At 36.8% G+C, this 23,562-nt stretch overlaps 1 protein-coding gene across 1 annotated transcript in view; it reads left to right on the top strand.

The window, feature by feature from the left end:
* GYS2 (glycogen synthase 2) overlaps positions 1–23,562 on the top strand; it is a 48,892-nt gene that overhangs the window by 20,083 nt on the left and 5,247 nt on the right. Inside the window, exons 5-12 of the mRNA XM_085323958.1 lie at positions 7,068–7,212; positions 12,247–12,364; positions 12,781–12,901; positions 15,594–15,700; positions 18,463–18,522; positions 19,255–19,333; positions 20,056–20,169; positions 21,794–21,920. Of these exons, the coding sequence (XP_085180084.1) occupies positions 7,068–7,212; positions 12,247–12,364; positions 12,781–12,901; positions 15,594–15,700; positions 18,463–18,522; positions 19,255–19,333; positions 20,056–20,169; positions 21,794–21,920 (871 nt within the window). The remainder of the gene's footprint in view (positions 1–7,067; positions 7,213–12,246; positions 12,365–12,780; positions 12,902–15,593; positions 15,701–18,462; positions 18,523–19,254; positions 19,334–20,055; positions 20,170–21,793; positions 21,921–23,562) is intronic.

Below are 23,562 nucleotides of genomic sequence, written 5' to 3'. Positions count from 1 at the left end.
AATAAGCAAGGCATGTTCTGAGCTTAATTCCCAACAGAGATATTATCATAGGTTTAACTATACTTAAGAAGTTTTGCAGGTCTAAATAGTCCAACCAGTAATGAACTCTGTGCCAGTGTCTTCCTATGAAGAAATGTGTAGCTTTCACTGCACAAAATTAAAGTTTTCTTTGTTGCTAGGGAAACTGAACCAAAATAACTAATCTAGGAGGTAGGAAGTTCTGTAGATAAGATCTGAGTTTTTTGAGCCTTTTTCCCTTCAGCAGTAACTGACTTCTTAGTCTTTTCAAACTGAAGATCAAAAATCTTAACCTTTATAGCCATCCCCTCTGTTTATAGGGGTTGGCTTTTTTGTTTTTGTGGTCTTACTTCACCCTCCTGGAGTTTCAAATAGACCAACRTCTTTCATAAACTGACTGAGAGACACTAGCTCCAGGTTAGTTCCTGGATGAGTAGGTGGCTACTTCAGGAGTAGTTTTAGGGGCAAATGGTCTAACCTGAAATTTCATCTGAGAGGTGATCATCTGAAAATGGTTCCATGGAGTACTCGTCAGGCAAAGTGGAGAAGTTTGTAGGTTTCATTCTCTGATGTTTCTCATTAGAAGAATTACATTGAGTTATAAAGTAGAAAGTGYTCTAAGGAGAAGAGAAAAAGTTTAGGCTCATTCTTCATAGCTTTTTATCTTATATAAGGATGCCCTGCCAGTGTGTAACATTTCTGTTCAGACCTAGCAGCATTTTACATTCAGATCATACAGGTATAACTGAATTTACAGTTTGCAAAATAGTGGAGAATTCTGCATTAAGATATCTAACAGGAAAAGTACTAAAATCCCAGTWGAAATGAACTGTTTTATGCTGGTAATACAGGAGCACAAGATCTTATTCCTTTTAGTACAGTGCTGTCACTGAGCTCACTGTTATGCAAAGTCGATCCGCTTTATTAGTAGAACAGCTAATGGAAATCTGACTTAAGCCAGGAAGTGTAAATTTCATTCTTATTTGGCACATGAGCCAAAGCACAAGATTTGGAACAAGAATTAAAGTTCTGTTTGGACAAGATAACAATTGGTTGGAGTTAAATTTGATGTAATCTGGATTTTGAAAAGAGGAGTAATTCTTGAATGCTTCAGACAATAGGAGCCCAGTGCGATTATGCTTGAAGTGAAGATCTTTGTTTCACCTCTCAGTAGATAAGAATTTTCAACTTCTGGCCTACTCCTGACTGTTCCTGCCTCCATTTGAATATGTCATGGATTTTTGAAGACCAGACAATATCATTTCACTCTCTAACTAAAATCCTCAGCTAACAATTCCTAACAAACCTAAACCATGAGATAACTAATTTTAAAAATATCATTAACTCTTGCGGCAAGGCTCAAGTGATGGAGGGAGTCTACATTAGCTATACAGAGTTGTCAAAAAGCTGTTCGTTATCAAAGCTATGTAATTTATTTCCAGTATGAATTTGTCTTGGTTTACCTTCCATTGGTTTTCAGCATGCTTTTTGGCTCTGTGAAAGCACAGGCCTATGTAAGAATCTGGAGGCTGTATAAAGACAAATAAGTTACCTGTCTTTCAGACAAGTATTTACATAACTAGTGCAGTCTTTATCCTTTTCTGCACTCAAATTGTTCTTCCTGTGCATTTCAAAATCCATTGCAGTTGTCTTTTTCAGTTTGGTATGTGGAAGTCTGAACTGAATTTATTATCTTGGTTACTGTTTCACTGACTCCAAGGGAAATGTAATATTACTTCCCCATAACTGCTTGGTTATCTCTTGTTTTTACATTCAAAGATTGTATTAGCTCTCTTAACTGGAAATTCATTCTTGGAGTTTCAGTCATTACCTACTATGCCAACTGTTACATAACATGCCAACTCTTAAGTCACGAATGAAATGATATGCTCATCCCATGGATCTATAGAAAGGAGAGAAATTAGTTCTTTTTTTTTCTCAGGATTGCCTTACAGCAAATGCAACCTTTAGTCAAGAATGTTATGTCTATGGAACCTCTTCCTGTTATGCTATGAAATTAGTGTGGCTTTATAGGGGAAGCATTTTCCCCTCTAATCTTTGCCATCATTTATATTTAGTCTGCTAATTTCTAAAAGTCAGAATTGGAGGGAACCCTCACGAAGAGCAATGAAATATTTACACATGTACAGTGAAATGGATATTGAAGAGTTTAGCCCTTAAAAGTTACAGATAGGGAAAAAAAACAGAGTTCAACTTGGATCTGTTTTTCTCTCAATATAGCTTTTGTTTGTGCTTTGCTAGGGTTCCTATTTACTGATATATAGAAAACAAACAAAAATAAGCATGAGGCACTTCACAGATATTTCACTTTGCCCTCTCTGAACGTGAAAGCTTTAGAGCATGGTTTACACATGCCTGAGTCAGGGTTGACAAGCTGGTGCATCCAGACCGCAGAGCACATTGCTGAGCAGAATCACTGGTTTGGGGTTGAGAAGCAGATTAGCTGCACTGGTGTTCTCCTTTGTTTCAGTGTATTAACTTATTAGCTCAGTACAGAACCATGCCCCATGTTGTTTCTAGTTCTGGTGTTAATACTGTCATAGCTGGCTCAGCTGCCTCTGCACACTGCACTTTATGTGGCATAAATTTGTCTCCTGAATTGTTGTGATGTCTCATCAGTTAAGTTCCATTCAACCTGTCCTTCAACTTGTCAAAGACCATTATTTTCTGAAGTTACTCATCTAGCCCTCTTAGAGATACACAATGCAATTCCTTGCCTCACCTTATAAGCGAGGTCAAGGCCAAGATACTGCAGTGTCAATTGGTGGCTGAAATTGCAGGAGGAGAGTGGATGAAATGTGAGAACAATGGGACATCAGTTTTTACCTGCTAATAGATTTGTGTACCTTTGAAAAATGGGCCAGAAGTCATATGTGCATCTCCATAATAAAATCTTTCCAGTTTCCAGAAGATGAAGAATTTAATAGCAATGGAGAGAGTATGAGCATGTGTTAGGTGTTTTCATGCACTCATAGAAATAAAAGGTAGCAAGAAATAAGCAGTACTTTCAACAAACCTTTTACAAACCTTTCTCCCAGAAGTATTTGATGGACTATTTGTCTACAGCTAGCCAACATATCCCAAGCTTAGTTTTGTAAAACTGAGTATTTGTATTCTTGGTGGAGAAGGAGACGAAAAAAATCTTTTTTTGAGGTTTGCCTACCTATTTGTTTATCAGGCTTTTTTCAATATTTTGAATAGAAAAAAAATCTGAAATAATTCTTGCATAGTTTTGACTGTGCAGTGGTAATTCATCCTATTTGTGCATTTGCCCAGCATGCTGTAAGGAAGTAGCCATTTTACATCTTTGGTACACAGATTGTTTGAACAATCRTAGTGATTTTGGAATTTACTGTTCAATGTGCAGCATCCTACCTTATTTACTACACGAAATTAAGATTTCTGCTCTGAATACCAGATCTCTTATTTTCTTAAGAGCCATTTTACTGTGTCCATCACAGTGGTATCTGAATGCTCCAGAAACATGAATTACAGTTTACCACACTCCTATGAGGGGAGGTAACTACATTGTGCACAATTTTAAAGGGAACTTTTAATGTTTTTAGTGGAGTTGAGAGTATGTAGGACTTTAAAACTCAGAGGTTTGGATTAGGGTAAGCCAACCATCATGCTGGAGCCATATGGCACTCTAAGGAGTCAAATAAATTCAGCTTTAGTTTTGTCTTCCCTCTACCCTCCTGCCTTGTGTTTTTCCTACCATTCAAATTCTGCAACAAGTAAGGTGTATATTCTACAGGAAAGACCTTATTTTGTGACATGGCTGTATTTCTTGCATTAAAATGTTCTTGGGGATTGTGGAAAATGTGATATATGATGATACAATTGCAAAACAGTGTAACAGGTTATGTCAAGAGACGTGGAGCTACTGGAGAGAGTTCCGCACAGGGCTATGAAGATGATCAGAGGACTGGAGCATCTGCACTATGAGGAACGGCTGTGAGAGCTGGGCCTCTTCAGCCTGGGGAAGAGAAGACTGATGGGGGATCTTATCAATGTGTATAAATACCTGAAGGGAGGGTGTCAAGGGGATGGGGCTAAACTCTTTTCAGTAGTGCCATGCAAAAGGACAAGAGGAAATGGGCACAAACTGAACCACAGGAAGTTCCACCTGAATGTGAGGAGGAATTTCTTCCCTGTGAGAGTGAGGGAGCCCTGGCACAGGTTGCCCAGAGAGATTGTGGAGTCTCCTTCTCTGGAGATATTCAAAACCCACCTGGGTGCAACCCTGTCTAGCATGTTCTAGGTGACCCTGCTTGAGCAGGGAGGTTGGACTAGATGATCTCCAGAGGTCCCTTCCAACYTTACCGATTATGTGAYTCTGTGATTTTGTGAAGTGTATTTCCTAGCTTCCCTAAAAATCACATTGACAGGCTTAGAAATTCAGACATATTGCTGATATCAGAAGCAGTCACACAGTGGGTCAGGCACCTCAGTCTACAACAAGATCCTCCACCTCTTGAATTAATGAAATAACGGATAGCAATGGGAAGTAGATATCTTGTTTGTTGGCCTCTTCCTCTCATGCATGTCCCTGCCAGCCTCCCCAACATCTCCTCCTCCTAGGCTTGCACCTTGTTGCAGTTTGTGCTCTCTCCTTTACTCTTGTTACATGTGTATTTGAGTTAGGCAACTTTCTCCACCATGATCTTATATGGCACTAATTGCAGGAAATGAATTTCCGTGTTTTTAATTTCATTGTTTGACATCGTATGTCTAGATTGGAAGAGTTACTATAGAGCGAGGCTTACTTCACTGTTAGCAGACTCTTTAGAGAATGCAGGTAATGAACTGCAACATTTCTCTGGAACTTTTCAGCTGAGATTTTTCAAGGCTACTTTTTTGATCACATTAGGGTGATATTTTCAACAGATATAGTGGAAACCCCTTTCCCACCAACTATGGAGTGTCACTGCAAAATTAGAGTGCTATGTGGCTAAAAGCACTGATTTTTTCAGCAAAACAATTGTAAAATATCAATAGCTACATCTTTATCTATACCTATCTATCCATATAGATAATTAAAAAATGATTTTCTTAAATCTTGTTCTCTAAAGTCATTCACATTTGGTTAAATTTCTCAAAGTATATTTTATACCAACCTTAAGCATAGACTCAGTATGAAAGTAAATACCTTTACTTTTGTCTCAGTGCTGAAGTATTGAAAGCAAAGACTAGCCATGATGAAGGTCAAACTATAGCTAGTGCTGTCTGCTCCACCTATAATAATGGTTAAACCCATTTAGTAAGTAGTAAAGGTAAGGAGTCAAATGTGGTCAAAATCATTCTGTGCACCTAGCATTAGTTAGTGATAATGATAGAGCTCATTATTATAATGATAATGGCAATTATGTCATTAGAATTGCACTGGAGATAAAACTTGGATCATGGAAGTTATTTTTAATATTTGATCTCTTCACAAATCTTCACAAATCTATCTAAATGCTTACTTGGAGTATCAAAGCACAAAGCTCCTACTGAAGCACATGCATTCTGTGTCAGGCATGCCAGAATGATGAAAAATCTAGTTAAGGGAGAGTCTCTGTAACTTTCTACATAACTCACACAATTTGCTTGGTGCCCACGCTGTTGACCTTGGGAGGGTATCCTTGATATTCCCAGAAGTGAAGGATCATGTAAAACTGGGAGAAAATGTCATTTAAYTGTAAGAACACCTGATTAGCATTATTCTTTTTTAGACTGCATTGTAGTGAGTTTGTAGTGGACATTGGTGGTCAACATTTGAACCTTTAGGCATGAGCTTCGTAGGCATTGTGCATTTTCCTCCCATCAGGATAATATTCCCATTGGACAGCTGTTTCATATTTCTATTTCACTCATTTCTTTATGTGCCCACAAGTCTGTGCAAGAGGGACAGAAAGGATAGCTTTTATTGCCCAAATGGTATCTTTACTCCCAGTCCTGGAAGAGTTTTGCAAATACAGCAATCTAACATGAAGTTGTTCACATGAATCTCAGCATCCATGAGTGAAATGCTGCCATTTTTAGCTGAAAGCCAATACGTACTTAGCAATGCATAATAACATTATGACACTAATAGGGACAGATTATAAAGAATGTCCTTTATAATTGCAACCATGGTGGGGAATTTAAGTTGGAGATTGAGAAAAGATGAATCCTTTGCATCTGACTTCATAGTTAAAACTTGGAGTGGTCCAAATATGRGTTTTATTTGCTTGTTTATTTTTTTCATTCAACTCAGTAAGAAAAATGACAACTGCAAGGTTTAAAGGTGAAGTAGAGATATTCTTTTATCTTTATTCTTTATTTATTATCTTTACAATTTACTTTTTATTTTTATTATTTGCTTCTTATTTACTTTGGATGTTTTTATCTGAGAGTTTAACTTAGGTTTGTCTCTAGAAATTAATGGAGTTCAGATTTAACCGAAAGGAACAGCAAGTAGTAGTGGAATTGGTGAAACAGCACTTCTGAATATTAGAAAATACACATTTTCCCTCTTTTTTTTTTGTTTCCTTGTGTATTTGTGGCTAAGTCCTTACATACCACCTCTCCACGGCAATAACTATTTCTCTCCTGCCTAGCTAGTCCCCAGATCCTCTCTTCATCCTCATTCTTTTTGTCCCTTCTCTATATATGTACTTTCAGTCACTTTCARTTTCCCTGCTCTCCCAAGTTCTCCAAAATGTCCAGGCAGAAGGCAACACAAAATGTGACCAGCCAGCAAGCTAAACAGTACAGATCCCCAGAACCTTTCATGGGATCATTAATCTGGGTCTCTGTCCTTTTCTAAGCTGCCTTTTTTTCACAAACATGCAAGAACTGAAACCAATTGAAACCTCCTTGAAAGTCTGGAAAGTCTGAAAGTTAATAAAATGTCTCAAAAAACAGCCAGACCAACAGCATAATCACATGAGTCTTATTTCCTGAGAAAATGAGACTTAAAATGAGAGACCTACTTTGTGGTAACAAGTTTGACATGGAATATCATTCAGGTGTCTTTTTTTGTTTGTTTTGATGTTCAACAGTTTGACATTGACAAGGAAGCAGGAGAGAGACAGATTTACCATCGTTACTGTATGGAACGGGCATCTGTACATTGTGCCCATGTGTTCACCACAGTCTCACAGATAACAGCTATAGAAGCAGAACACATGCTTAAAAGAAATCCTGGTAAGACCTGGATTGTTTTCCTATACTATTTCCTCTCAGAACCTACATTTTCTCCAACTGAATGAAAATGATAGACAGAGACAAGCATACAGACATGAAGAGCAAGGCACACATGCACAGGTATGTCTGGCTACACTTCATAAAATAACCAATTTTCAACAAAATATGCAAAATCACTTGAAACAGATTATAGTAGCACATATAATCCAGGAAAAATCATTTTCAGCACCATTTAGTAACTGCATGCAGCACCATTTCATGGGAACATTTTTTTACCTCCATAGATGTCAAGCTTTTTTTTTCAGAGATACCTAGGCTTCAGGAATCTTGTCTGTATAGTAGGGCTCCCAGTGATAACAGTGCATTCAGGTCAACTGATGAATGTGGAAGCTGGAATCTTTGTAATACATTTCACCAACTTATATAGAATCTGAGATTTGTTACTCTGATAGSAATGAGTGATACATTAGTTTAGAAATGTAGGAAAAAATATTCTAATTTGAAAAGGAATGCTAAACTTGATTTGCTTTCCTGCTAATGCTGTTTTTTCTTTGTTTAGTATTGAAAGAGATAAGAAGCCAAAAAACAAACTGTAAATCCATACGGTTCATTTCTCTGTGTCTCTCATGGGTAGGAGTGGCAGTGTGGTTGTGGTCTCGGGACCTAACCATGACAAATATTTTTCATTAGACCAACTGGTAGAGATTAAAAAAATAGTCAAGATACTAACATGCCCAAAAGTTTGTCTGATTTTCCCCATCATATTAGTCTCATAAAAGATGGTGCTTTTTAACGAACCTAGTCTTGTTCTGTGCATGAGGTTTGACTAAGGTAATGATTCTGGTTTGATGTGTCATTAAAGTACTGTGTAAATCAGTATAGTGCTTTGTAAAGGCAAGCCATGATACTCCGTCTGCAGCTATGCATCACAGGGGAAAAACTGCAAAACAATTTTGAGACTTATTTAGCAGGTGCATTCACCATCTGAAATAGCTTTGGTGTTTTTTTTCAGTTGGCTTATTCTTTATAGTTTTGTTCTAGGTGAATTGCTAATTAAAGGTTTGGGACTGATAACTCTGATAACTGCAGTGCTTCAAGCTACATCATAGTTKTTACATCAAAATAACAGAGAAATTGTCCATTCGATCCTTTGCCTTATTAATGACTATCAATAGGGTGATGAACTTAGAAAACTTTTCCTTTTTCAAATTAAACATGAAAGCCACATCTTAAGAGTAATTCAGGTGTTTGGTCATCTAACTTGTGATATCTCTGAAATGTCTTGCTTTTACCAAGTGCAGAGCACTTGACCTCTGAAAATCAGACTTTTGAAGCTGTTTTATTGGCATGAGGCTTTACCTCACAACAGCTACCCTTGAAAATCATAGTTTTTGTTTTGAGGATTTTAGGAGACTGAAATGAGTCTTAATTTTGGAGTTGAATTTGGGAGGTAAAGTCTGCAAATTGCTTAAAGAAAGAATTTCATTTGAAGTTGAAGAGAATCCCATGCACAGAGGTTTACAGGCCTGAGCTTTTTCTGTTTACTCTTTCAACTTTGAAGAAATCCAGTAAATAGATCTAAGTTTTGGCTTAAAAATTAATGACATGTATCATGCTTCATGCTGAAAGAGTGAGAAGGAAATTCAATCAGAAACAGTACCCTAAATACTAGAGACAGTTATGAGTGGAACATATGTACTGATGGGTATAAATACTTTAATAGTTTTCTTTCACTATTAGACCATTAGAGTAAACAATATAAGAGTCCATTCTTACATTATTTAGTCTTGCTAGAGTTCTGAAATCAACATAGACATTGGCTGTTCAGAAAGGTCAGCAAAACTTCAGTAGGTCATTAAGCTTGACATCTACAAAAGGACATGAATGTTGCAAGAATTTGTAAAATTAACCATTTGATCCACTTCAAAATAATTTTTAAAAGGGTGGGGGTGCAGAATTGGCAYAAAATAGCATACACTTTTATTTGCATTTGAATTTATTGAGAGGTAAACCTGATAACAATCAAGCTAACCAAAACAGCTAAGGAAAAGTATTAAGTAGAGCAGTCTCTGCTGCTTCTTAATAACATTAAAATCAGATTAAAATTTACATTATAAACCTCATCACTTGGAAGAGCCTACCTTATAATTCAGTAGACATAAATGCACACAGAGTTTTTGCACTGGGACAAAGGACAGTCTGCCATGCTGTTTAGGTAAAGTGCATAGTCCACATCTAATACAGTGATTGCTTGCATTAGACTGATTCCGCTTGTTGCTGTTGTGCTTCATATTTTGATCAATAATTTATAGCAAATCATATTTATCAAAAACTTGCATCTCTAAAGTTGCCTGTGTTTTCTCTGAAGTATCATGCAAGGTTCTATCATTGATCATAAACTATATTCGCGTGATTTGAAAACTGCTATTATGGGATTTCTAATTATTTTCATTCAGATATGAAACAGATATGTCATTAGCCRTAGAGAAGACCTTCAATCGAAATTACAAGAGACTTAGATATCAGTTAAGATSTAGGCCTAGACTTTGTATCTGTATATATTTGATCAAACCCATAGAACTAATCTCTGAAAAAAYGTGAGTCAGTGATGAATCTTTGTGATTTATACATAGAAAATATCATCCTGTGGTATTATTATTTATATATTTGTATAAATGCAAGTTTCTTTCCTGTAGACACAAAAGTCAGATCATTCTGATTTAATCTGCTTGGGGCAATTTTGAAACAAAAATGTCATTCACTCATTAAATAAATAAATAAATAAATAAAAATTGAGAAGCAAGCCCTCTTCAATCATTTTTCCCCAGTGTAGGGGAACATTGTCTTACAGATTTTTGAAATATTTTTAATGTTGAACAGATATAGTGATCTGGATGCTTTGGGCTACTACATCCATTCTGAATCTCCAAGGCATAAGTAAGAGACAGATTCAGCCCCARTCCAGATGAAAGGGTCAATAAAGCTGCTGTTCCATCAAAGAACGTGGGAGCAGATGATAAGCTGGCTGATGATGATGGGGGGAGTGTCTTAAACTTTCTCATAAATAAACACCAGAGGGCAGATGGAAACTGGCCAAAAACAYCCAGTCAAGGATGCTTACCTTGTTGGGAAGAGCTCAGCTGTCTTTAAAGCAGTTGAAGTATCAAAGCTATGTCCTGCAACAGCCAATTCTGAACAATTCAGCCAATGCTGAACAAGAAGCAGGTCAGAGGAAGGAGAAGACTTGGTGGTAAAGAGAAAGATAGATAGAAGGCATTTCTGCTTTGCTGACCTGACACTCTCCTAAGACCACAGCAGGCTTTGTTCAGAGCAGCTCCTGTGTAGTCCTGTCGCTCTTGGCAACAGAAGATAAGAACAACACGGGTGTGTTTGTTAAGCCAGCCAATGTCCTTCTTTCTTCTCACTGGGAGCCAAACCCTAGGAACTTAACCAAGTAAGGATTTCCTGGTAAACATTGGTCTTCAGTTCAAAACATGTTATTTCATGAGAGGTCCRTCAAAATTTTTGGTATTTCATGGTTGCTAGTAAGGGCTGTAATTTTATCTACTGCTGTTTAAACTGAAGAGTCTTGAAATGCTTTATAAGTTAAACAAAGAGCAGTCACAGATCCCTAATCTGGCAGGGTAATATACATACTGCCAAAGTAGACTATGAATTTTAAGGAAGTCATTAAAAATGGCTGTGGTGTTTGCCAGGAAAATGTTAGCCAATTATACTGGACAATATATGGAGAACAGATTGCACTTATTTTAAAAACATCTCAGTATGTATTCAGCCAAAGTAGCCATACATGTTTTAAAGAAGTTTCTGGTAGTCACTCCAGAAATAAGAGTTAGTTTTGTAATAGGTGACATACTTCATGTTATAGGCATACAAACCTTTACTTTGGGGAGCAGAGATAGGAATCCCTGAATGTCAGACACCCATGGTCGAAAGACCACAATGGCAGTAATGTTCAAGTGATATTTTGATGGCAGGCAAAAGATACCATGCTCACATCAGTAGCCCTCATCAAAGAAGATGCTGTTTTGTCTACATGAACAATGTGTGATACTAGGGAATTATGTATTTTGGAAGATCTTATAGATCTTGTATAAAACTGAAAAAGTGACTACAGTAGGGGTTGTACTAGAGCGCTGATGACACATGCCAGATGAACAAGTATTATGAAATCAAAATCAGTAAATCCTTTGAAAATTAACACTTCTTGCTTCTCTAAAGAGTCTTTGTACTTGAGTAATCTGTGGAAATTACTTAAGGAATCACCTGAGAAGACACTGAAAATGAACAAATTTTAATTGTAAGATGCTTTGAAATCTGTGAGGAGAGCTGCCATCAAAGTGTAAATAATACTGTTCTGTGACTGTCTGTAGGAGAAATCCAGCAGATTACTGAAAGATAGTCCTTTCGAAAGGGTTTCTTAWATTCTCTCTTTTCCAGTAAATTCTCAGAAGCCTTCTTAGAACAGAACTTTGTTGTGCCATATAGTGAGCAAGGGCATGGTACAAAACAGCTTCTGCTGTCAAGAGTTTTCCATCTTTACTGATAAAGCTGGCAACAGTAATACTAAGAATAAGGAAGTAAATGGATGTACTGCACAAAAAAAGGCTAAATGGAGGTATAACTTCAGTTGAGATAGGACAAAATAGCTTCCAGAGCTTTCTGAAATAGCATAGAGAGACTTAACTGTTTGGTATGGCATATTCTAAAGTCAAAATGATACAGAGCCACTTTAATGCTGTAGATAGTGGAGGGCCTCATGGAATGGCTTGGTAGAGTAAGCCCAAGCAGTTGCTTTAGAATTGCACCCGTGTAATTATACATCTAAAATCTCCTAGAGTTCCCCAGTCATCAGGCTGGCAAATATCCTTTTGTTAGACAATGCTGTTCCCTACCCCTGACTAGCAAGAATACACTACCTCTTCACATATTTGCAACTGAAAGACACATTGGTTCTTTCCTTAAAGATTTCTCTTACTCYTAGCTACCTCTGCTTTTTCTCTGCTTTTCCAGATGTTGTCACCCCAAATGGCTTGAACATTAAGAAATTTTCAGCAATGCATGAGTTTCAGAATTTGCATTCCATGTACAAGGCTAGGATCCAAGAGTTCGTTCGAGGTCATTTCTATGGGTATGCTTTTACTTTTCAAAAATGAGCAATGGTTGTTCAATACTATTTAAAGCAAGCACCAAAGCAGGAAGCCTGCAAAAAATACTTCATAGATAAGGTGTTATTACCTTAGTCACTATCTTAGTGAAATATCTGTCTGGGATTTCTGTCAGAAACTAAAAGAATTCTAGAGACTGGCTCTGGCTCTGTTTAACAATTTGTGGGATCAGGCAGAAAGCCTTGATTGTTTACATTATTTACCCAAAATGGAATTTGTTAGGTTAAGGTTGTCACCTTAATTTAAAAAGTGCAGAAAAGCCTCGCTTTCATTATTATCATGGGATCATAAATTCCTCCAGAACAGAAAATTATTGTGCRTTTTGTTTGATCACATCTTGAAACATTTGGTACTTATCTCTTTGCTTGCTTGGTTTCAGCCACCTTGACTTCAGTCTTGAAAAAACCTTGTTTTTCTTCATTGCTGGAAGATACGAGTTTTCCAACAAAGGAGCTGATATGTTTCTAGAGGCCTTATCAAGATTAAACTTTTTGCTGAGGGTAAGAAAGCTTTTGGAAATGCAGATGACATAGAGCTTATGCACATCTTACCATACTATAGAAGCCACACGTAAGAATTTACATGCCATGCTTTGATTTGTAGGCTAATAATTATGGTATATTTATTTGGAGTTTTTGTTAAGCTTTCTCCCTAAATCATCAGATTATATAAAAATCTCAGGTCGCTTAAAAATATGGTTGTAAATTACATCATTAAAAGATTACTTTTATTTGCCTTCTTTTGACTAGACCTTTACAGTGCATTCCTGAGTCACATTTTCAGTATTTTTCTATAAAAGCAAGAGAGGTAACCACATATTACTTTCTTTAATCATTAACAAACTACTTTATTTCTAAGTCAGTTATTTAACTTATTAGGACCTGACTATGATCTTCAAAAACTTTGAGTACTATTATTGCATTGGATGGAAATCTTGCATGAAAATTCACAGTGTGGCCGTGGCCTGATGAGTAACAAGCCATTTGCTCCTTCAGGTTTCTGTTTCTTCAACAAACTGAATGCAATGTTTTTAGATGCCTTTATGCAGTACTGTAATGGAAATAAGACCTAGGCATTGTCATTACCAGAAAACAGAATACTCATTTCCTGCAAATGAGGTTGTTGAAAATATCTCCAAGTGTGTCCTGATGCATTAAAAATCAAAARAATGTTAATCAATTTTCAGTCAGCAAGCAAAGATAATTGGCTGTTTTCCCAGTCTGTCTTTTTAGTACTCTATCATTTAAATTACATGGAAAATCTGAATAAAAATCTTGATACTGTATTGTCAGCAAAAGCTATCAAGGAATTAATGTTCAAAGCCCTAAGTATACTTGTTCTACCATCACCATCTGTTAAAGCATTAAAGTTTGTGGGCTCTCTGGAAATACTTAATCCATTCACCTGCACAACAATTCACCTCATTTAACTTCAGTATTTCCTCCACAACTTTCCCAGATACCCAAGTTCTATTGTCTTGGAATGCTGTACAACATCAGATACCTTTTAATACCATTTACACAGCTGTGAACTATAAAGGCATCAACAAATAATGATTGAAGCTTTCTGTTACTGTACCTAAAGACTGACATGACCTCAGAAACTTGGCTGATAGGAAGTGACAGACAGCTGAAGCTAGTCTTCAACCACAGCACTGTAGAACGATGTACTTGGTCTTACTTCTCCCGTAAGCTGAGCATAGCTTTATTATGTTACTGTTCCAACATACATGCCAGCATCTGATTGCATTTAAAATTAGCCCTTCAAAGAACACTTGTTCTGTAATTATTTTTGGAGACAATCCCATTGGGAATAGCAAGATACCTACTTGTTATACTTCTTAAACAAGTCTCCGGTGGAGTGTCTGAACCTCAAAAATAGGTAACATTGGATAGAATTATTTTATTTTTATAGTGCTCTTTTCCTTTGCTACTTGAAAACCTTACTGATATTTTTTTAAGATAAAATGTATATATTAGGACAGATTGTTAACACACACTCAAGAAGATCATGGCATAGTTGGCTTTAAACCTGCCTTAAAGAGAGGAAGGGCAAGAATCTTAAAATGGCAGATTGCTGACAGAGCTTATTTTATGTCATATATTTTTATGTCAGACTATACCTCAGTCTGAGAAGGCATGCTAGTAGCCATTGTCACGAAAACAATATTAGACAGTATCCCAACAACTTTCAACTATCAGAGAAACATTCCAAGCAGACCAGCGTAAAACTGGCTTCAGAATCATCCCTCCTTCTTTTCCCTCTGACTCTACAGCATCAAAAGGAAAGGACAATTTAATACTAAGGATCTGGGCRGAGTAAGGCTTACATAGGCAACCATGACAGGATCCGGGCTGGCACCCTTTCCTCATAATTATATCTCTAAGCATCTTTCAACATTTTTTGGAAAGTGACATTAACTCGTACAGTCACTTTGTGTGACTAAACTTAAAGTTTAGAATGGAAACATTTCCAAAAACTTAATTTTTACATCTCTGAACTGTTCGCTCTTAGCTTTTCTTTAAAGCATTGCTGACAGGAGTACAACCCCATTCTTCTCTACGCAAAGAATCCCCCAGGGAGTTGGTATTCTGAACCTTGTTAGTGCACAAGGGGAAGATAGAAAATTGAATTGTCTATAACCAAAGGGTCAGATTTTTTAGCACATTTTTTGCCTTGCAGTGGCTGGATGTGATAGATGAGAAAGAAGTTGCTTAAAGCCTTTTGTGTGTCTAACAAGTTCTTTGCCTGATGGTTCAGGTAGGCATAAGTCAGCCAGTGGGGACACTAYTGCTAGAGCAAGTAGTTCTACTTACTTCAGGGAATTTCATCTATGCCTAGGCAAACCTCAGATAGCTAATTTCTTACCTTTTTGAATGAAAAAAAAAAAATTGTGCCAGATGAGAAAATCTGTCTGACTTTTATTTTCACAGTCTATCTTCACATCCTAAACCATGTTCTCTATGCCATGAGAAGTGAGGAAGCCCCATATATTATTTATACTTATCCTCCACTATCTCTCTGACTTGACATAAACTTCACAGGTAAAGGAAGAAGGATAGGATCAGAGCCTTCCTGGAAAGCCAATGGAAGTGTAATGAGTTTTGCTGTGACCAACTCTCAGTATTAAAATTACTCTGTGATACCCTGTAGTGATGTAGTATTTTTTCTCTCCATCTGATGTCTGTATAGGTTCATAAGAGTGATGTTACAGTTGTTGTGTTCTTCATCATGCCAGCAAAGACAAACAATTTCAATGTGGAAACCCTGAAAGGACAAGCAGTCCGGAAGCAGCTCTGGTAATTGCCATTCTCATTTAGGACCTTGTAACTCCCCATCCAATAACCCTTTAAATGCTATGTGTTTTCACAAAGAGGGAATGTAGATGCTATGAGGTACTTCTGGACACTGTAAAGCTGAGGGGTCAAATTCATTAGGGAAATCAGTGGTAGGATATCAAGGATTAATTTTGTTAAAAATTTTATATTACTCATCATATTCACAGATTAATTATCTAACTGGGGAAGTGAAAATGTGCTTCTCAGGTGGCTGGAGCAGTTAAACTGCCGCAGAAGTAAGGAGTTTGGTCTTAAAGCTAAGGGACTAAAACTGACAAGACCTGGTTTCTGGTTTTATGCCCATGTCTCACTGTGTTTAACCTCTTCCCAGTGACAGTTCTGTATTTATAAAATGACAGAAATCTAAATGGCTTAGAGATCTGTAGGTGAAAGGCATTAAGAGAAGGATAGTGTTTTTGTTGTTATCCTGTTAACTGCCTCCAGCAGATGATCCCTGGCTGAGTTTCTCAGTATTCAGTAAACAAGGTGAAGTCTTTGAATGATTGATACTAAAACTGCACAATAACAATGGCAAAAATAGTGTCACAATAGCAGCAACAGAAATAGTATCACAAGGGTCATAACAACAAGGTCTTTGACATATCTGGAAAAGAAGGCAGATGGGAGAAATCAGTCTACTCTCTAGACTGTCTATACAGTTATCCCACAGMAACTTCTTGGGACTTCCAGAAAACATTCTACCTGGTTACCGTTCTGGAAACAGGTGCCACAATGATATATGCAGAATTACTTGTCTAACTTCGGCTACCTAAAAACAATGCATCTGAGCTGYCTTCGCTTCTGGTGGAGAGTGATGGTTGACTCCAGATAGTGGTTCACCATATACCACTTAGGAAAGTGTCTAAGGTGGCTGAAGTGAAGCATCCTCTGAAAATGACTGTCACCATCTGGGGACTTGTGGAGGGGCCACACAGCTAGCCTAACCTGTAGATGATAAGATAGTTAGAGTTTTTAATGAGAACTCTAAACTCAAGAACTAGCTATCCAGATGGAAATAACTYCTGAAGTAAAGCAGAGCCTGCAGTGAATTCAGTGGGCAGTACCACTGCTGTAATAGGGCAAGGACTTGGMTCTAAATCAATTCTAGGAAAATAACATGAGTGCAGTGAGCAATAGCTATGCTTGGAACAAGCCTTTTGGCCTCGGGTGTCTTTTTTGGTATAAAGTATGCAATGATTGAGTATAATACAACAGGTAGAAATTAAATAAGAGATGATATATTAGGAAAGTTGAAATGAAATGAAGTATGCAAAGGTTTTTGCCTGTTTTAACTCTACTACCTGGTTATTCCTGTGGGTGCTCAGTAATGCAGGAACAGTAATAGCAATAAAGATTACCTTAAAAATGTGAAGTCAGAAAAAAATACTGCTTCCAGCTATTCTTCTCACTTTACTCTGTGAAAAACAAAAGACCATCTGTGTCATCCTGTGCAGTATTGTCATAGTCATCATCTGCATCTGCTGGATAAAACAACCTGACATCAGAATGTCATGATTAAATTAGTTGATTTTAAGTATGGCACAGAAATTAAATCCAAGAAGTGGTTGGCAGTTATCAGGAGATAGAAGGTGGCTGATTTGGGATATAAAATCCCTGTTTCCTGTGCTGCTGAAAAAGCAGCCTATCCTGTCTGGGTAAGTTTCAAAGACGATTCATGGCGTGAGTCAGTGAAAACACAGTCATGAGGGGATTAGCTTGCTGGGATTTGGATCAATTGGTCTGGCATCTAGCCACTTTACAACTCACCCAAAATTAATGCTGTTGCAACTCTCTGAGTTGAGAGAGAGCAACTAAAAACAAGTATGTGGATTCCCAACTCAGCAAAATTCAGAATTTTACTCAACAAGTTTTATCTCAGACCAAAGTCAAATTCTTAGAAATCAGAACAGCTGGAAAAGTTCTGAGAAAGTGGATATTTGAGTTGAATTGAAAGTGCGTTTGCTATTTTGAGAGGAGCATCTTCACCTGTACTTTCAAGCGCTGTGCTATTCCATCTAGGGGCAGGATAACTTAAATTGCCCTTTGCATTTAGAGTAACTGTTCCTTGGAGTTCATTCTCAACTAAAATATAATACTTGTCTGGCACAGGTTTTATTATTAATTTAAAGCATGGCCTGAGTTTTCCAGAAAATTTCCTGGTTTGCAAACTAATTTATGAAAAACTACTTTTAGTCTGATGCTTATTTTTGAAAGTTTTTGAGTTAGGAAATAGAAAGAGAAGGAAAGAGCTTTCTTTAAAAGCCCTATTTGCTCAACTCTTACATCTAACTTCTTTTACTAGACCAAAATTAATTTGGAAATTTCTCAGTCTGATTAGTCAATTAGCATGTTTCTCTGCTTATCGTCATACATGCTCTTTTTCATAGTGGATAAAGTGTGGTCTAGTGATGAGAGCAAAGTATTGGAACTAATTACTACCAAGGTCCACTCCTGGCTTTAGCAGTGCATTTGTCTTTGGATGCAGATCAAATCCTCAGCTGCACTGAAATAGATCAGTATGGTGGCTAGTTGGGTAAAAGACCTTTGAGAACCAGACCCTTGTCTGATTCTGCATTCTTGGTTCCATCAGTATACATGATATATACATGATACATGATATATATACATGATAAGCATATTTTACTTTCCATCAGCAGGAATCTTTTATTCTGTCTTTGTCCTGGATGCGCCTATTTTACACATATATTTATTTATTTTCCTAGGGATACTGCACAATCTGTGAAAGAAAAATTTGGAAAGAAACTCTACAATGCCTTGTTAAAGTGAGTGTGTAGGTTACTTTGCTCTGCCTTGCAGAGCCGTGTATTCAGTTGGCTCCCCTGTGGTGTTTCTGTGCTTTTACTGCTTGTGTAAGAGGATTTTGTTGTGCATAGGAAAGGACATAGGAGAAGGATATGGGACCCTCTGCTCCATATACAGGTTACTTGTACAACAGGAAAGTCACAAAGTTMAAAAATAAAATCCCTAAACATACTAGCACCCCATTGTGGAAAGAGTCTTAAGAGACATGGAAGATGTCTAAGTGACATTATGGCTTTCTCACTGGTAAAGTTGAGTTACCTCAGTTTAAAATACCAGTGAAGACAAAGAAATATGGATTAGTGACTTGTTCATATTGTTTCAAAAGACAGGGTGAGTTGGAAGTGAAGCACAACTAAGATGGAATGGAAAAAAMCAGCAAAATAAGCAAAAATAAGTCTGTCTCTGACTGGAAAAGAAAAAAGCACTTCTTTTAACTTTATTGGAAGCTAATTGGAAGGTCAGCAAATTCAGACATTATTCCATGTTAAGGATAGAGAGAATAAAATGAAGATAGTATGTTAAAAAAGAAAATGTGAAAGCAAAGGAAAGATTCATGTTGATACAGTGGGCTTCAGATCAGACCCTGTTTGCTGTTTCTTCATTTTCTTTATACAATTTTAATGTAAGCTCATAAGCTCAGAAGGACTGATAATAAACTRTTTGGTAAAATAGGCTCTGTATTGCCTCTACAGAGGAGAAATTCCAGACTTGAACAAGATTCTTGACCGGGATGATATAACCATTATGAAAAGAGCCATCTTTTCAACTCAGGTCAGAAAACACAAGTCATTATTTATACAAACATCCAGTACGAATGATAAATATAACTATATACAWGGATTGTGTATGACATATAGTGATATGTATGCACTGAAAAATAAGTTTTCAGCAAATATATTTCTCATCAGTAAAATTTAAAGCTGAGTTGTGATTGTTTTCAATGAGAATATGACCCCTAATAATTGTTTTGGTCAAATTGTTTCATGGATCTTCCCACAGTCATGTGCTGGACACAAATCTTCCTTGTTCTTTTCTTCTAYATTAAGTACAAAGTCTTTGTAGTGTCCTTAAGGAATTTTTTKTTCTGTTTTGTTCTTGCTTTATTTCAAGTATATTCCTGAAGTCTGAATTTTTCCATTTTTATGGAATATATAAAATCAATTTCTTGATAAGAGGTAAGATCAATCCTTCATCACTAGAAACCTTTAAAGGTAAATTTTAGGTCTTTCTAAAAGTTAGTGCAAATACATATGTTTTGACATATATGAAACATGTCCTGTGACAGCTTTTATAACCTCGCTTGAGGGTTGAGTTACGTAGGAGACAACATTATATGATCATAACATTCCTTTCTTATCTTAAAATTAAAGGATAAAATTCTATTCAAGTCAAAGGCAAAATCTCCCATTGACTTCTACTAGTCTAAGAGAATAATAACAGGACTCTTTCCCAACAGTTTTCCCTGGCTCATGGAGTGTCTTTACATTCTTTAGCGACATTGCCTGCCTCCAGTGACCACTCACAACATGATTGATGATGGCAATGATCCAATCCTCAATACCATCCGACGCATTGGTCTTTTCAACAATCGGACAGATAGAGTAAAGGTACAGTCTTTCATTTTTATTATAAAGTGGAATTTCTTTAAACCATCTCGGTCTGGCTCATCAGCTCATAAGTCAAATTCTTAGTAGACATGCAATAAAATATTACTAGAATACTTCCTCCCTCATACTCCTTTTCCAGGAACAACAACTAGTCACTTCACAGATATCCTCATTTGCTGTTTAACCAAGTTAATTTCAAGTCTGAAATCTAACGTTAGGAATTTAATTGTTCTCATCACTGCCTCCTGTAATACTCCAGAAATATTTCCTTTTCGTGCTGCATGCACTTTCACAGGTTTGCCAAAGCTTTTTTGGTCTCATAGCCTCTGGCATTATACCTATTAATTCTGACTTTCTCTGCATCCACCTATTCAAAGTGACACCTAAAACTGCAGATTGCTCCTCTTCCAAACCTTGACAGGCAGAGCTATAGTATCTCTGACAATGATACATCACTTGTCCTCAGTGTATTGGGTTTTAAACCCATGAGGATTACTCAGTAGATGTTTTTCTATACTTCCTAGAATACCTATTAGTGGCATAATATAGTCTTGGTTAAGCATATGTCTCCACTGAGCTCTGAGAACATAATATAATATACTAGATATAACAAAAGTAGGTTGGCAGGATACATTGTATACAACTGTAATAAAAAATTCCTCAAAACTCACTCCTGGAAGTTATTGAGAAATCAGATGACATATAACGCCTCACATACCTCTTCCTGCTTCTCAGCAGACTTGATTGGCTGGGTATATGTCAAGTTTGTACAAAACTGTCATTATCATCATCATCAGGAAAATTGCCTGCTTAACAGGCTTAATGCTTAAAAAGCTGCATATCATGGACAAAAATTCTGTGAACCTGAAACAGAAAGTCATCTTGAGAGCTGCATCACATGTCTGTACAGACAGCTGGCATGTGAAATCTAGCCTCAGTGATCTTTCATCATAGAAGGGTAAGGTTGGAAAGGACYTCTGGAGATCATCTAGTCCAACTCTCAGCATAGCCCGTACGGGGATTGAACCCATGACCTTGGCATTAGCAGCACCACGCTCTAACCAACTGAGCTAAACCTAACCCCCAGTGGGATGATACATAATGAGCTTACAGTCCATTTATTCGTTGAATACATTCATGTGTTGATTTATCCAAATGAGTAACTTGACTATTAAGGAATGATAAAAGCATATCCTTTTATGTAATAGTGGCTGAACTATGTTTATTTGAGAAAGAAAAGCCCAAAGAATATTAAATGCATTCCTCACCCCTCTTTCTCCCAAAGCTGACTGGACAGCATTACACAAAGCACTTCTGCACTGGGCGGTGGAATATGGGGCAGTGACCCCAAACTCAGCCATGGGAATAATCCTCAATGTACATGGTCTTCCTTGCTCGAAGAGGATAAAGCCGAAGAGTTGTCCAGAAAATATTTTGATATCAGTAGTATTTTTAGGACAAGATAGCATGCAGGCAGGATAAAATACATTCTAATGGGATAACAGGATGGGCAAAGGAGGTGTTAGGCAAAGACCAGAGTGAAGAAATTGCTTGAACTTACACATAATTAAAATGTATTGATGACAGTTTTCTTTCAGCTCTAATGTAAGTTTTGAATATCCAGGTGATCCTACATCCAGAGTTCCTTTCTTCAACAAGTCCATTGCTGCCCTTGGATTATGAAGAGTTTGTCAGAGGCTGCCACCTTGGTGTATTTCCATCATACTATGAACCCTGGGGTTACACTCCAGGTAGGCAATATATACAGTAACTACTATCAAAGGATGAATATCCATTCTGTTGAAGCAGAATAGCTTTACAGACAGTATCTTCTGGAGTGCTGAAAAAACTCTTTTGACTCTGTTTCCTCTGCAGTGCAAAGCTCTTACTGCTGGCAAAATTTGGGGGCCAGGTGGTATAAAATGGCATCTACTGACTGACAGCTACTCACATTTGTCCCTGCGCTGGACCCTTTCCCATACTAGCATGTAATCTTTTGATTTTCTGTGGCTTTAGAACAAAAAATCATTTTTAAAAATTTGATTTTTAGCCTAATTCAAAGATTTAGAGAGAAGATTTAGAGGAATGTAYGTACAGAAAAAATAGGAAAAGAAATCTGATGCTACCAGCAGACATATTTCAGTGGATGTAATTCAAGATAACCGTTAAGTCTGATAGACATCTGCAAATTTACAGTAACTACCCTGCCACCTCCACCATACCTTAGATATTTACAATAAACACTTACAAACCATGATAGAGGATTTTTTAGACTTAAGGGAAATTTCTAAAGTTACAGAGAACATGTAATTTCTAACTTAAAAATAGGGCCCAGATTTTAAAAAGGCACTTACCTATTGAAATCAGTTCGAACTATGAATGGCTTTGAAGATCAAAGTCTAGGCACCTGTCTTTTTTCGAGCTCCAAAATATTTCTTGTAGTCTCGATAAGCATCTGAAAGTTTGGACACGACTCTGAAGTGCATTTGTTCTTAAAAGAAATCTTGCAAAGCTGATCATTCTCCAAAGCTATTTAAATATTTTGTCTTTCCAAGTTAAGAGTGCTATCTAATTCCAAGCAAGACAACTGTCTTGCATTGAAGAAGTTTCACTTCCTGTCCTAGTCTCACCTAAGATATAAATAAAAACATGTGACAGCCAGGGACAATTTTGAAGTAGAACTTTAACCTAACCTAAGCAGAAAAGTTACTGTTATTTACCAATTTGTAGGAAAACTATGATTTATACTATTTAAAGTAATACTTTCTATTTCCTTTATTAATGCAACAGTGATTCTTTTTATTGATATCCATGTAATCCTCCCAGAAACTATAAGTGATCTTCTTAGGTGGATTATAGCTCTACTGTATAATCACCAGTTTTATTGTCACATAACTCAAAGTCATATGGACCACCTTTAGCATTTTGAAGACCAGAATATTTTACTTAATCTGTATGCTCTTTTAGATTAGGCTCAAGTTCAGCAACACAAACTCTTTGACCTGAATAAATAGTTATTCTTTCTCCCAGTCATGATAACAATAAAAGATGCACACATTTTATGATTTTATAAAATAAGCTCCACATCTACTTTGAAGGCAGTCCRAAGATAATGATGTTTTATTTTCTGCTATAGAAAGCAGTTTACAAATAATGAATATTAAAATATAAAGTTTAACACACTCCTGCATTTAAGAGATTCAGTTTTGCAGATAGGCATGAACATCTAATGACCATGTGTGCAGAACAGGCTGCAATTTAAAATCAAAAAAAAAAAAAATCCAAATCCAAAAAGTCCAGACATTACATTGGGGTTCTCTATTTCAACATTAGACTACTAGAAAGTGTTCAGTTTTGGGAAACAAAAGTTTTTAGAAAGAAAAAGATGTGTTC

Source organism: Rhea americana, unplaced genomic scaffold (assembly GCF_003343005.1).
Source record: "Rhea americana isolate MKP2758 unplaced genomic scaffold, rheAme1 scaffold_9, whole genome shotgun sequence".
NCBI lineage: Eukaryota > Metazoa > Chordata > Aves > Rheiformes > Rheidae > Rhea > Rhea americana.
The sequence above is the reverse complement of the archived record's forward strand: the minus strand, read 5'-3'. Positions and strand labels throughout refer to the sequence as shown.